General features: G+C 39.6%; 1 protein-coding gene across 2 annotated transcripts in view; it reads left to right on the forward strand.

Annotated features, from left to right (window-relative positions):
* GRM1 (glutamate metabotropic receptor 1) overlaps nucleotides 1-15,350 on the forward strand; it is a 412,380-nt gene that overhangs the window by 336,162 nt on the left and 60,868 nt on the right. For both annotated transcript variants that reach the window (XM_061130176.1, XM_061130177.1), the window contains exons 4-5: nucleotides 9,033-9,279; nucleotides 13,871-14,039. In XM_061130176.1, the coding sequence (XP_060986159.1) occupies nucleotides 9,033-9,279; nucleotides 13,871-14,039 (416 nt within the window). The remainder of the gene's footprint in view (nucleotides 1-9,032; nucleotides 9,280-13,870; nucleotides 14,040-15,350) is intronic.

Consider the following 15,350-nt stretch of genomic DNA (forward strand, 5'->3'; position numbering starts at 1 on the left):
AGTGGTGTTAGAATCTAAAATCTGGGCACTGGATATGCTTGTTAAGATTGGGACATTGATGCATCCAGGGACAGAGCTGGGAAGTATATGTATACCAATCCACATGTAAGCATAAGCACGATTATTTCTATATTGATTGATCAGTACATGTACTAAGCTAAATTTAAATTCATACTGACACCTTTACCTTGATTCCAGTAACACATGATTTATTCTAGCTTTTTCCTTTTGCTTATCAGTAACCTTCCCCACTGCAGGTGTAACAAACTTGAATTCTGTCTTCTGTCATCCATTTCTTCATTTATTTTCTCAACCTTGGTATATGTGTACAGCTATTTCAGAGCTGTTAGCCCATACCCTGGGATAAACAACTTTACCAACTAGAATATAGTGCTTATATTCTACTCCTGAATATAATTTTAATAGATCTGGATCAGCCCATGAACCCTCAGGGAGTGCCTCTTACAGAATCTATATTTGGCATTCTTATGTCTGTATGCCTTTCACAACCTGAGCAGAGTGATTGACACATTGAAGCATATTTGCATGAAGTTTGAATCCTGTATGTGCTTTAGCCATAGACCCTTGACAACACTAATCTTAGGAGCTACTCTTTTAATTCTGTGACAGATTTTGCCTGAAGTCTTACTAGCCATGAGTTCTTATTAAGCCCTTAGGAATTCTGAGTTTGGTTCTTTCTAAAGATGCTGTTGGGAGATACCACATAAAAGGCAATATGTCATTCCAAAAATCCCAACCAACTTTGGAACAGATAGCCTTGTGGTCTAAAAGGATTGTTAAATCTAGATAAAAAGTCAGTGTAAAATGTCAACTAATAGTGCCCTGCAGAAATGAACCTCACATGGAAATCCAGAGTATATCCCATTTGTAGGTGATAGGGGCATGTAATAAATCTTATGGCCTATATTTAAACCCCAGAGCCTTTGCAGAACAAGGAAGGTTTCTATCCCAAGCTTCCATTTTATCACTCAGTGTGGAGGAGGCTGAAGTATAAGATATCCTTAATATGTCCCAAAGTAGACTTTCTATGTACAGCATTTTGTCAAGTCATAAAGACTGTATTGTATTAATCAGAAGTCAATCATAAAAGTGGACTTACAATGCTGCTGCTGCTAAGTCACATCAGTCGTGTCCGACTCTGTGTGACCCCATAGACAGCAGCCCAATAGGCTCCCCCATCCCTGGGACTCTCCAGGCAAGAATACTGGAGTGGACTGCCATTTCCTTCTCCAGTGCATGAAAGTGAAAAGTGAAAGTGAAGTCACTCAGTCGTGTCCGACTCTTCTCAACCCCATGGACTGCAGCCCTCCAGGCTCCTCTGTCCATGGGATTTTCCAGGCAAGAGTACTGGAGTGGGGTGCCATTGCCTTCTCCCTTACAATGCTAACGCCATGTAACTTTTAAGGTTCTATTTTTGTAATAAACAAGACCCTATATTGGTTACCAGAAGATGCTGTTAGACTCTAAAATGGTAGAGCTAAGTAGAGCTTTCACAAATAGTTCTTGTATTTCTGCAAAATCCACTCTGACTTATTAGCTCAATCTAAACACTGCAGTGTGAAACTTGGGATACTACAAGAGGACAAACCGTTGACAAGAACTTGAATAGACTTAAATCATGGAACTCCCTTACATTTGTAAAGGAAAGCATGTTTCTGCCATCCATTAAAAAAGTAAAGTGGAGCTTTGAGCATATTATGCCTCCTTAGAGTTTGGAAGAAGCCAAGATGAATAGGCTTGCCAAGAATTCTGACCCAGCAGGTTGCTGAGAAGGGGGTTAGCCCCTAATGAATTTTAACAATACCCCAACTTCCCACATTGGCTAAAGCAGCCAGCTCTCAGTAACATACTCCATCTCTGTGATTACCTGCCAAATGCTTATTGCAGACTTGCAAAGATTAGTTACTCCAGAGGGAGTGGTTTATAACTCCATGACATGCTTTTGTGCCAGATCAATAAAGGCAAAGGCACACGACGGGCTGCCCTTATTTTCTCTCTGTAGAGAAACAAAGAGCCCCACAGTTCAATTGAATGTTACTGACTAATCCTCAGCACCACTTTAACACACCAGGGATTGTCCTCATTTGTTTTTCACATAACACTATAATCTTTTGAAATATGAGTTAGCTAAAATGCAATTGTATTTTCAGGGACATGAAGGCTTACTATACATTACCAGCAATTTACAAGGAGCCTGCTGTTTATGTGCCATGTAACCGGGAGATTTTTCTCTTAACAATAGATTGTGGTGATATATTTTTAAATACGTCTGTATTGTTCACATATGTTAAGATCAGTTGGGTTGAAGTAATAGAAATTCAGCTAATAACAGTGATAAAAAACACACACTCAAGTAAATGATCCCTATTTTCTTCTTTTCGACCCTACACAGAAATTCATTTACATTTTAGTAAATTGAATAGAAAATAATGGAAGGGTCATATTTTTCTGCTATGGGAACAGAGAAAATGTTTAGAGAAAGAGGAAAATAGAGTCAGAGGAAACAAAATATTCGAAGTTTTAAGACTTGAGCATGAAAAAGCCTGGACTGTTACCACAAATTCTTCCTGGAAAAGCATAAGGAAAATTTAACAGCCCAGGCCTTCAAGAAAAATTGAGGGCATTTTCGTCTTTTGAGGTCATTACTTTAAAAATGACCTGATTAATTTTCATTCAATTAATCTGATACTCAGTTCATTTAAAAGAACATTAATTTCACTTTCTTTGCTTGATATGTTAACAATATAAAATAATTACAATTCTTTGTGTTTCAATCTGAATAGAGATTATATCAAAGTATGTATTGAATATTTAGTGCTCTCCAGTAAAAAGAGGCAGCAGAGAGATAAAAGGCCAAGAAATCAAAAGAATATTTTTCTCCAGGGATAGTTATGTTTACTAATATTTCTCCAAACACTTCCTTGTTACGATGAGAAAAAAGAATGCTCATTTTGCTTCTTTTTATTTGGAATTTAATGCTACTTGAAAAAGCAGTATAAATAGACCTACATGCATAGTGGGAAGGTTGTACTAATTCGATGGAAAGAACAGGCATCAACAAAAGCACTTCATTGGAGTTTAGTGTTCTTTTAAATTATTTTCAGTTTCTCCATTTTGGACATTAACACTGGGACAATATTACTAAAGACCCAGAACAACTAAAGTCAAACTAATGTTTTTTGCTAACTGATGTCTCATCTGTTCTAGAAGTGCTCCATCGGTTGCATAGGGCTGTTCTTGTGCACACAGTGCCCCTTGGCAGGGACCAGACCACTGCCTCTGTCCTTGGTAGCTGTGTGACCTTGAATGCAGAACCCCTGGGATTTCAGTGACCCAGCCAATGTGCTTCCTTCTCATATCTGAATGTAACTAAGGAATAGAGCCAGGAGTGAAACAGATGGAGATAAAATATGTTTTATTAACAAAGTGATTGCATATATAGATAACTCAAAAGAATTTATTAAAAAATCTAGAATTAATTTGTACATTGGGCAAGCTTGCAGAATACAAGAGCAAAATACAAATATTAATATCAATAGTATTTCTCTATACAGGCAGCAAATAATTAAAATGTTTTTCAAGTACACCAATTGTAGTTGTTGAGTCGCTAAGTCATGCCTGACTCTTTGCATCCCCATGGACTGCAGCATACTAGGCTTCCTTGTCTTTCACTATCTTCTGGAGTTTGCTCAGACTCATGTTGATTGAGTCAGTGATGCCATCCAACCAACTGTAGGAGTGCCGTAAAAATCAAATGCCTGCATACTGAAAAATCATAAAACATTGCTGGGATAAATTAAGGAAGCTGTAAGTAAATGGAAGCCTCTAGAAATGCTCTATAGTATAATCTGGGGAGTAGGTACATGGGTATGTCCATATGTCAGTTCAGTTCATTTCATGAACTCAGTCACTCAATTATGTCTGAGTCTTTTCAACCCCATGGACTACAGCATGCCAGGCTTCCCTGTCCATCACCAACTCCATATGTAAACATTTATTAATCTGTATAGTAAAAATTTCTGCACCATATGTGAGTTATACCTTGTTGTAAAGGTTTCTAAAAGTCAACAAAAAAACTGAAAAACAAAAAAATCTAAACTGGATTAGGGACACAGATAAGATATGTGCAATATTAGATAGATTAACCAGTCTATTCTATGGCACATGGACTTCCCTGTAGCTCACACAGTAAAGAATTTGCCTGCCATGCAGAAGACCAGAGTTCAATCCCTGGGTTGGAAAGATCCTCTGTAAAAGGGAATGGCAATCCACTTTAGTATTCTGGCCTGGAGAATCCCATGGACAGAGGAGCCTGGCGGACGACAATCTATGGGGTCACAAAGAGTCAGACACAACTGAGCCACATACAGTCTGCTGGCTCAACTGGACAGCTACAGCTCACATTTACCAAAGGCTGGAAAATCAACCACGATCACTGAGAACCACTGTCAAGTGTCAGCCTCCAGATGAGAAAGAGGTTGAGCTGAGCATGTATTTCTTTTTCCCAGTACTGCAAAAAGATGAGTCATCCCTCCCTTCCCATTGGGCAAGACATGAAGCCTGAGGTGGTGCTCAGTAGGCGTCTCTTCACAAAGGAGCATTAAGTAAAGAGAAAGGAAGGCATTTCTCCCCAGTGGAGACTTCACTTATCTGTGCTTTAACCTTCTCAATGGTAAAATGGTGATAATAGACCGAAACTCATACAGTTTTAAGGAATGAAAAATGATAATATATGTAAAGGACTTTGCTAAGTACCAAGAAAGGTAGAACTGGAGAAGCAAAACATAGACACTTTAGAAAGTGTCTTTCTAAGACATCTTCAGAAAGTTAATCTGAATACACTTGCATTTTTTAGGTTAGGAAACTGAGAATCTAGCTTCCTAGGAAACGGGACTTTAGGAGATCCAGACCCTTGTCCAAGTTCCAGAGTTTGTTGGACATGTATTGATATATTACAGCAGAAATGCCTCTAGTATTACTGAACACAAGTTCATGTACTCAACACACAGGGAGGCCAAACAGACTGAAATGTCGGAGTCTGGAGCAGAGAAAGATTTATTTCAGGACCAAGCAAGGAGCCTGAGTGGCTCATGCTCAAAAAACCAGAATTCCCTAATGGCTCAGCAGGGAGTTTTATAGTCAAGATTTGGGGTGAGGACTGAAAGGTGCATGACTTTCTCTGATTGATCAGGGGTGGTAACAGGACAATTTCCAGGGCTCCTGAAGTTACTGTCCTCCACCTGGGTGAAGGCCTTGCTTCCCACAAAAGAACTAGAAGATATTGATATGTTCATCCCTTAAGGAGGAATCAGTATAGCCCCCTGGCTGTACTATTATTTCTTGACTGCTCCGTCTGTGTTTCTGCATTCCCTCTCTTCCCAATAAGCAACTGTTGGAATCTACAGTTTGGAACTCAGGGATGGTCAAGGAGGCTGAATGAAACTCATTTCCTACAAACAAGAAATAGTGCTTGATCACTCAGTCATGTCCAACTTTTTGTGACCCCATGGACTGTAGCCTGCCAGGCTCCTTTGTCGATAGGAATTCTCCAGGCAAGAATACTGGAGTGGGTTGCCATGCCTTCCTCCAGGGGATCTTCTCAACCCAGGGATCAAACCCAGGTCTCCAGTGTTGCAAGTGGATTCTTTACCATCTGAGCTACCAGGGAAGCCCAAAACAAGAAATTGGGGACACAGAAAGGATTTCTATCTGGGAGAGCCTCACAGGGTCCCGCTCCATCTCACTAGGTTCCAGGTGTTGAAGTGCCTAGCCCAGAGTTCTCTCTGCTATACCACTCTGCTGGATAGCCATCCTAAATTAGGCAGCAGATAGAATAACCAAGCCTTTGCCCCACCACCGTGCATTTCCTGTTTTCAGAGGGTATACAGTCTGTTTCTTCTCCCGTGGAGGCTCTGCGTGCAGCCACACTCAGGCAGCAATTTATAGCCCTGTTGTGTTCTTGCAATAAGAACAAGATTACTATTTCGAATCAAGGTAGCTATTTTCACATTCCACTATGAAGTAGTTAGGCAGGTATTCTTTTGAAGGTAAATAAACACAGTCAACCATGATTATTTGATTCCATTAAGTATATTAGAAAAAGTAATGGTTTAATGATACCCTAGTGGCCTGTAACAGTTAACGCACCACAGAAAATGAATCATAAAATCCCCTTTTCACTAATAACTCTGCGACTAGTGTTATTAAAAAGGCACCAAACTCCCGGGAGTCGGAGTGTTTTCACCTTCCCACTAAGTGACAGTATTAGTTTGGATTCTGTATTCACTGGTCATGAAAATATAGGATCTTTGGGCAACAGGAAAACCTGTCACATATTCTGTCTGTTGATGAATTCTTGCAACATCATCTGGGACCATTGCTATGGCAAAGAAAATGGTCCCGTAAAGGCCATGTGATTTTTCTAACTCAGTGCCAAACCTTTACAAATGCTGGTTCATCCTTAGCTGGGGTAGAAGCTGGAAAGAGACTTCTTACTGACAGCAGGCACACCCCCTTCAAGTGCAGACCTAGCGGACTGGTGGTAGGGAAGTACATGTGTCACTTCAGATTTACACAAGCACACAGGCTGGTTGTATTTATTTGGAAAAGGGTTTGCGTGACAAATATTCCCTGAAGACACGTGCTTAGCTTTCTGGTTCTCTGTATGATAAATACTGATAAGATGGGCTTCTTCATCTTAATTGGAGTGGAGGTAGTGGTAAAGAACATGCTTGCCAATGCAGGAGACCTGGGTTCAATCCCTGGATCAGGATGATCCCCTGGAGAAGGAAACAGCAGCCCACTCCAGTACTCTTGCCTGGAAAATTCCATGGACAGAGGAACCTGGTAGGCTACAGTCCATGGGGTCCCAAAGAGTTGGACATGACTGAGTGACTTCACTCACCTTACTCATAACATTAGTAGATAGATACAGGTTGTTTTGATTTGATAATTGTTATTAAAGGTGCATTATATACATATTGATAATAGTTATCAAAACAAAACAGCAAACTCAGTGGTCATAAGGTTTGTCCCCAGTAGAAAACTTTCTAATTGGTAAAGAACACATATTTTCTTATTGTTTGCTCCCAGGGCTGACTTTAATAGCAGCCACTTCAAATGGATGGTTTTAGTAGAACTTTCCTTTAATAGTTGCTAGAACTCTTTAAGAAGGCAATGGCACCCCACTCCAGTACTCTTGCCTGGAAAATCCCACGGATGGAGGAGCCTGGTAGGCTGCGGTCTGTGGGGTTGCTAAGAGTCGGACACGACTGAGAGACTTCACTTTCACTTTTCACTTTCACGCACTGGAGAAGGAAATGGCAACCCACTCCAGTGTTCTTGCCTGGAGAATCCCAGGGTTGGCGGAGCCTGGTGGGTTGCCGTAGCCTGGTGGGCTGCCGTCTGCGGGGTCGCACAGAGTCAGACAGGACTGAAGCAACTTAGCAGCAGCAGCAGCAGAACTCTTTAAGTAACTGCTACATTGAAGGTTATTTTGTCATCCAATTTTTGTCTATTTTTTCTTCTTCTTTAACTCCTGGTAATTTCTCTAACAGCTTTAACATTTAACTCTAACACTTGGAGGTTTCGAACAGTCTTTAAAGGCTCATTTAAAACTTATCAGACATATGGCATTAATTTATCTCTTTTATATCCTGATATAATATAGAGAGAAAACAAACTAACATTTAAGATCCAGGGGTTCTGGGTGACATAAATCACCTTATTTCAATGGCTTCTTAGTTTTTGCAGGGAGGATGTTTGTTTTCTGCTTTATGCAACTTCTATACTTGTTATGCACAGTTCGATTCTAAAATGCCCTTTCTGCCTGTCTTGCTCCTATTTCTTTCAATTAGGAAAGCTACTTTAGAAAATCACACTCTTAACAATTTCCTATTAAGCAGCACTGGAAGATGAGTTAAAATTGAATTCTTCCCCCCTTCAACCTGGCCTGGGTATTTCAAATCTCACTCACAGGATAGATGCAAATGTATATTTTTTACATTTTCAAGTGTACCTAAATAGATTAGTCTTAGAACTCTTTATAAATGTCTTATTTAATCTCAAGCTCAACATCAAAGTCAAAACTCTTTACCATTTCTTCTAAACATTTCAAGTTCTCTAAGTTCCTAAAATATTCTGCTATTATCCAGCCCAGGCACTTTAGGGTCTAATGACCTATTTAGGCTGTCATCTGTGACATGGGTGGGAATAATGGCAGAGGTTTTGAAGTTCAGAGATAAAGCTAAATGTTTAGATTAAAGGTGTAGTGTAACTCTTCCATCAAGAAGCATTTTACGTGAGTTTCTGATAATTAACGAATCTTATTCAAATATTTCTGTATAGCAAATCATATATAAGAAGAAATTCATACTAACCAGTTCATTTCACTCTTGGTTTTTATGATCTTAGAGATGATAAAATTAGTGGAATCATCAAAAGAAAATATTGAGGTTTAGATAATGCACAAACTGATTTATGACAGATTGCGGATTGTCACAAAAGATATAAAAAACACTTTTCCAGGACTGTGATATACGGAGACTTTTAATATAAATCTCTGTGAACCCAGAGGAAATAAGAGTTATTTTCGTTGTTCCTTAAGGATTTCCTTGCAATATGTGAATGTTCTTTATTTTAACCTCTATGGTGTTTGTTTTATATGTTATAAAGCCATTATTGAATTCAGAAAATAAAATTGAATAAACTATTTGAAGATAGAATATACTATCTATCTAGAGCTAGTCACAAATACAAAGCTTAGACAGGTATGTTTGGCTTTCCCTTCTTCTGAGAGCCCTGAAAAGCATTTGAGAATTAAACATGTAGGTTTAAGCTTCATGACTGCAATCTTGGAAGTAATCTGTTTTTATGTTACAGGCAATTAAAGCTTAGAAGAGAACTATGTCCAGGAGAGTAAGATGGGGTTTGTCATCAATGCCATCTACGCCATGGCGTGGGTTTAAGCTTCACGACTGCAACCTTGGAAGTAATCTGTTTTTATGTTACAGGCAATGAAAGCTTAGAAGAGAACTATGTCCAGGACAGTAAGATGGGGTTTGTCATCAATGCCATCTACGCCATGGCACACGGGCTACACAACATGCACCAGGCCCTCTGCCCCGGCCATGTGGGCCTCTGCGATGCCATGAAGCCCATCGATGGCAGCAAACTCCTGGACTTCCTCATCAAGTCCACGTTCATCGGTGTGTCTGGAGAGGAGGTGTGGTTTGATGAGAAAGGGGATGCTCCTGGAAGGTAAAGCAGACCTTTCCATAATGGATCCAAATAACCCTGTGATCCTCTCTAAGCCAGACAGATGGACACTCTGGCTCCTTTAGGTCACATGTTTTCTGGGTGTCATGAGGGTAGATACAATTAGATAGCTAAAAAGATGGGGTTAATGTTAGATGGAAATGGCATTATAAAACATCAAATACTTATTGGTAAACACCCACAATCCTACATCCTGCTAGTGTCAACCCCGCTCCCCCAAAACACACTCCACTATCATCTTTGGTCTTCCCCTAGAAGGCCCAGCAGCTTCCTGCAAGCCCAAGAAACCAGACTGAGTATATCGGAGTAGCAGAACCCTCCCTGGCACTGCCAACATCTGGTCAGCATGTTCTGATTGATCAATCCCAATGCCATACTGCTTGTGGAAAATTTTAATCTTATCTGCTTAAAGATCTTAATATATGAAGAGAACCATATGTGTCCCTTTTTCTCAGGCTACCTTATGTTCCCACTAACATGTTTCTTGGAACAAGAAAGAAAAGAATCTTCTGCCTCATATTGAGTCTCTATGGCTTCCAAAGAATTAATCAAGAAGCAAAGGAAAATTAAATCTAACTAAATGTATACATATATATTTTTTTTTCCCAAGTCATTTTATATACTCTCTCATCTGCAGTATTTGCTTTTATAACACCAATTAGTCCTTATGTAATTGGTATATAGAGGATGTTATCAGTATAAAGAGTAGTTGTGTTCATTCATAGGGATTTTCTTAGGCAAAGGATGATCAGAATAGTGGGATAAAAATTAAAACTTACAACAGGAAAGAAAAAAGGCCCTCAGTCTGGCTGCTGCACAGAATGCCCACAATCTCTCTCTCTCTCTCTCTCTTTTTTTCTCATAAGCCCTGTTATCTTTCAGTATGAAAGCTTGCAGAATGGGAGATTTTAGAAAAGCATATGTTGTGATAAAATGGAACAGCAAATCATTTAATCCTCATTGCCACAGGCATATTATTATCTTCTTTTACAGATGATAAAGCTGAGTGTCAGAGAAACTAAGAAACTCCCCTAAAGTCACCCAGAAAGTAGCTGGTAGAGGCAGTACCGTTTGATTCCGAGACTTGTAATCTTTTTGCAACATCGCATTGCCTTTTCGCTAATCCTAAAATTAGGCAAAGTTGCTGACAACCTTCTTAATGTCATTTCAAAGGGACTGTAAGAGACTATTTGACCCTAAATAATTCTCCACATATCTCTTCCTTTCATGGAAGCTTAAAGTTCTACATTTAGCGAGTGCCTTGTGGGGCCTCAGTGGATTCTCCCTACTAAAATCCAACAGCTCCAGGAAGGATAAATGATATAGGTAATAGTCAATAATTAAAGCCATGGATGTATCAGATTCCTTCCAAGATGCCAGTTAGGTGGGAGCGACTTTAGATGGAGATGAGAGTGGGAAGGACGGAGTGACGCAGGGGCTGGGCATGTGGAAGGCACCCAGGAGCTGAGCACCTTAGGAAGTGGTACCAGATGGCACAAGTGGGTCTAAGATGCTGCCACTGACCACCTCCTCCCACCCCCCTTTAAACCCATGGTTGTAATCCTGGGTTCTACTTCAAACCAGCTCTGTAAAGGATTGGATTGGGGATGGAAACCTTCCTTCATGATTCTGTAGCATGCACAATGTGTCTAGGACAGGGCCAGGTACATTTACCCCACTGCAGAGATATAAGTTTCCACCTCCTCTCTCTATCTGTAAATCATCTAAAATATAGACCCACAATTTTAGCTTGTTTCTCCTTCATGTTTAATTAAGTATTTAAATCATGAGTTTCCCCCTGGGTTCCTTTGCAAGGATCATTTCCTCATGTCTGAAATTGGTCAGCTTAATCTATGTTCAGTTTCTGTTTCAACCACTTCCCTCTGTTTCTATCTCCTGTCACACCACCATTCATGCTTTTGGTCCCTCTTGTAATTATTTTAGTTAATCATCATGAAACAGAAATTGAATACATCGAAAGAATGCTACAAACTTCTAATTTACAGCATAAGGATATTCCAAATAACTGCCAACATGCTGAGAAGGGACTGTGGGTCAAGAGGAAAGAGCAGTGTTCATTAACACACACTGCACAGGGGACGGCCTCTCTTTAGTAAGTCAGTATTTTTCCCTTGGTATCATCAAGTTTTGGTTTTTTTTTTTTTCCCTCCAGTTTTTGGGACTTTTTCAAAATATGTTTTCATGCCAAGATGTTGTGAATTTTTCAGTTTCTAAATGCTAATAAAGTGTGAACTGATTTCTCCTATTGAAATGGGGAAGGTGAAATATAAGTTTTAAGGAACTGATTCATAGGAAAAAGATATTCTAAAGCTAGCATTACACCTAAGCCTTCATTGAAAGTATATAAAGAGATTTAACAATGTAACATGGAGTAAAACATAAAGATGAAAGGAAATGGAAAAGGAAACTCACTCACAGTAGGCTCTGTAACCAGGGTTGGTGGTTTGGATGGTTTAGTCACTCAAGTCGTGTCTGACCCTTGCAACCCCATGGACTGTAGCCCAGCAGGCTCCTCTGTCTATGGGATTTCCCAGGCAAGAGTACTGGAGTGGGTTGCCATTTCCTTCCGCAGGGGATTTTCCTGAGGCAGGATTAGAACCCAGGTCTCCTGCATTGCAGAGAGATTCTTTACCAACTGAGCCACCTATCATAAGGAGTGTAAAAAATGGAAAAATATTGGAGGTATAGATTAGTATCATTGATCAGCGGGATGAGTGCGAGCTGTCTGCCTACAGTTAATACCCATGTGGTTATCAGTCAGAGAGCTACTCTGAGAACATGCTGGTTTGTCTCAGCACCCAGAGGAATGAGAACCCTCTATTACCAAAAACCAGAAAGCAGAGAGATGAATAATGCACTCCAGGGGCGCCATTCTCTCTTCTTACTCCAAGTAAGTTTTGTTCATCTGGAAAAGTGGAGCAAAGACTTTCTTTACTCCCCTAGAATCCCCTTTCCCTTTAAGGGGTTGCTATTTATAGAAACTGCCAGAATCTGGTTGTGGAGAAGCCACTAGCAACCCTGTGGGTAACAGGATACATTTGCGCATTATTAAAAACAGGCAGCAAAGCTATGAAAAGATATTAGTTGTCTAGATAAAGAACTGGTGGTTCAATGGTAAAGAATTTGCTTGCCAAGCAGGAGATGAAGATTTGACCCCTGGGTTGAGAAGATCCCCTTGAGAAGGAAATGACAACCCACTTCAGTATTCTTGCCTGGAGAATCAGATGAATAGAGGAGCCTGACAGCCTACAGTCCATGGGGTCGCAAAAGAGGTGAACACGAATTAGTGACTAAACAGTGACAAGATAAAGAACTAAGCCAGACAGAGCCAGTAGATTTCAGATGACAACCAAGGCTAACTGGTAGTAGCTTCCCGGGGTGTTGGGCTGAGAAGGATTTTGAGTCTGAATCTGGTTTGTAGGGAAAGAATTCCAGGATGACATGACAATAGGTAGGAACATAGGGGGGAGGAGGAAGAAAGCTGAGAAAGGGAAATGGCTGTGACTACACAAAGATGTTTTCACTTTCTTACAGAATGGAAATAACAAGAGTATTTTAGCATATAAATAATAATAGTACTACAAATGTGAATATGATATAGTGATATTGTCTTTTATATACATTTCTCTCAATTGTGAAACAGTTTTTTTTTTTAACCTACTCTACGTAAGTAAATTCCCACAAGAAGCCCATGAGCCTTAAAGAGTTTACTGACATTCCAAAGTCATGCAATCTACTGATAAAATATTAGAAAAGAGATTTCAGCTTATACGTTCTAACATCAAATCTTGTACTTTTTCCATCAAATTGGAACATGCTCTCTACTGCCTTCACTGGGAGACAATGAATCTGGCCCCCAGAACACACACAGAATATTTCTAAACGTAGATTTTACCGCTGTGTAGCATCGCAGCATTTAAATAACTGAAATAACTGACACCGATTATTTGGATTCAGAAATGTTTGTCCTAATCAAGGAAGAGACCAGTTTAAATGTCAATGCTCAAAATGTTAAATCCTCAACATCCTTGCTAATTAAAGATGCATTTCTCAGAGTTCTTGCTCTATTAGCATCTAAAATAGGTAAGACTCCAGACTTGATAAGACTCACCTCTTTTAATCCAGTGTAATTAAAGTAGCAACTGAATGTGAAAAATAAATTTGTAATAAAAGTATTTAAGCTAAAAATTAATGTTCTGAAGAATTGTCACTTGATCAAAGAATAATCTGGTGAATAATGATTTGAAGGATATGGTGACCTACCCAGCACATATAGAATTATTTTCAAGAATACACAGAAAGAAAAGTACAAGAGTAATATATTCTTTAACAAATATGGATGATACAGAGACTGAAGAATGGAATACACATTTTGGAAAATCACAGGACACATAACTAAACTAAATAAACTAAAATATTGACAGTAGCTCATGTTAGGACATGGGATGTTTCTAACTTTTATTTCTCTTCTATTATTATCTATTTACCAAATTCCTTTAGTTTCTACATCATGTCCGTATGCTCCAAGACACACATGTTGTTTTCTTTGTAGGTATGATATTATGAATCTGCAGTACACAGAAGCCAATCGCTATGACTATGTACATGTTGGAACTTGGCATGAAGGGGTGTTGAACATCGATGATTACAAAATCCAAATGAACAAGAGTGGAATGGTACGGTCTGTATGCAGTGAGCCTTGCTTAAAGGGTCAAATCAAGGTAAGCCAGTTACATATGCGTTCTTGGACAGTGTCCTTGAGGAGACCTCCTGCCTGTGCATAAGTGAAGAAAAACACATTTTTCTTCAACAAGACAGTCCAGAAAGGGTGTGCTAGGCTTATTGTTTCTGTTCTTGTGTTTAGCGAAAATTGAGAAGACAAACCAAGATTGGAAAATTAAATAGGAAAACCATTGGGATATTTAGAACAGTCTTTATTTGCATCGCAATGATGAGCTGTGATCTTAAATACAATACAGAAAGCAAGGGGATGTGAATAATCAAATTAAAAATTGAAACAGAAGTAAAGTTGGAAGCCAAAGCCAGTGATCCTGCTTAGTCACAGTTCTACTTATTGTTAAAGAAAGCAGAAGCTGAGTAATGCCAAATAAGTGTAAAACTAAAATAAAAGAAGTTGAAATGAGGTAACACAGGAGCACTGCTTACCACTTCTCTTTTCTCTACCAAGTTCTTTCATTTTCCTGAAACTATTTTCCAGCCAAAAGAGAGTCCTCACTTTCTAATTATTCCCAGAAACTTTCCAGGTTAGGGCAAGTGAGTGACTGTGATATCACTGTGTATTTAAAACTAGAGTAAATAACCATCCTATATTGGGCATTTGGCCGAATGCAGGTAGAGAGGAGTCTTGGTGTAGAAGGCATGGAAAAAGCAGGCTCTGTATCCCATGCTATTTAAAAACCAAACTGGCTCATGCAGTAGGAAATGGAGCATAGAGGGGTGATTATGAACTGGCAGAAGTGTGGATTCAATGACCTAATAGGTCTTTCTCATCTCTAATTTTCTGTGATTCATCTCTGGGAGTAGACAGGACTGTCACGTAAATGTCACAAACCACAGCTGGGGCTGGAATGGACACTGTGTGAGGCTCCTGCTCTTCCACCATGCCATCATGCTGCTATGCCATTCATGGAATTCACCCTGAGAGATATACTTAGAGGTCTTTAGGGCGAGAGTCTAATAGTGTTGCTGCAGCTGCTGGACCCACCACTTCATCCCTACTGATCAAAGAAGGTGGAGAATCTGGGACCCACAACATCTAAGAAGAGTTGTGCAGGTGGACTCAAATTCTCAAGGGAATCAGTCACTTTGAGCATGAAAAGAACTCCTGAGGCAACTCACTCTAGTTTCAAATGTCAGCACCTTCTCTGCAGATGTGATATTAAAAATATTTAGTACTTGTCATTGGAAAAGACCCTGATGCTGGGAAAGATTGAGGGCAGGAGAAGATGGGCAACAGAGGATGAGATGGTTGGATGGCATCATCAACTCAATAAACATGAATTTGAGCAAAC

The sequence above is a fragment of the Dama dama genome, chromosome 26 (assembly GCF_033118175.1).
Source record: "Dama dama isolate Ldn47 chromosome 26, ASM3311817v1, whole genome shotgun sequence".
Lineage (NCBI taxonomy): Eukaryota > Metazoa > Chordata > Mammalia > Artiodactyla > Cervidae > Dama > Dama dama.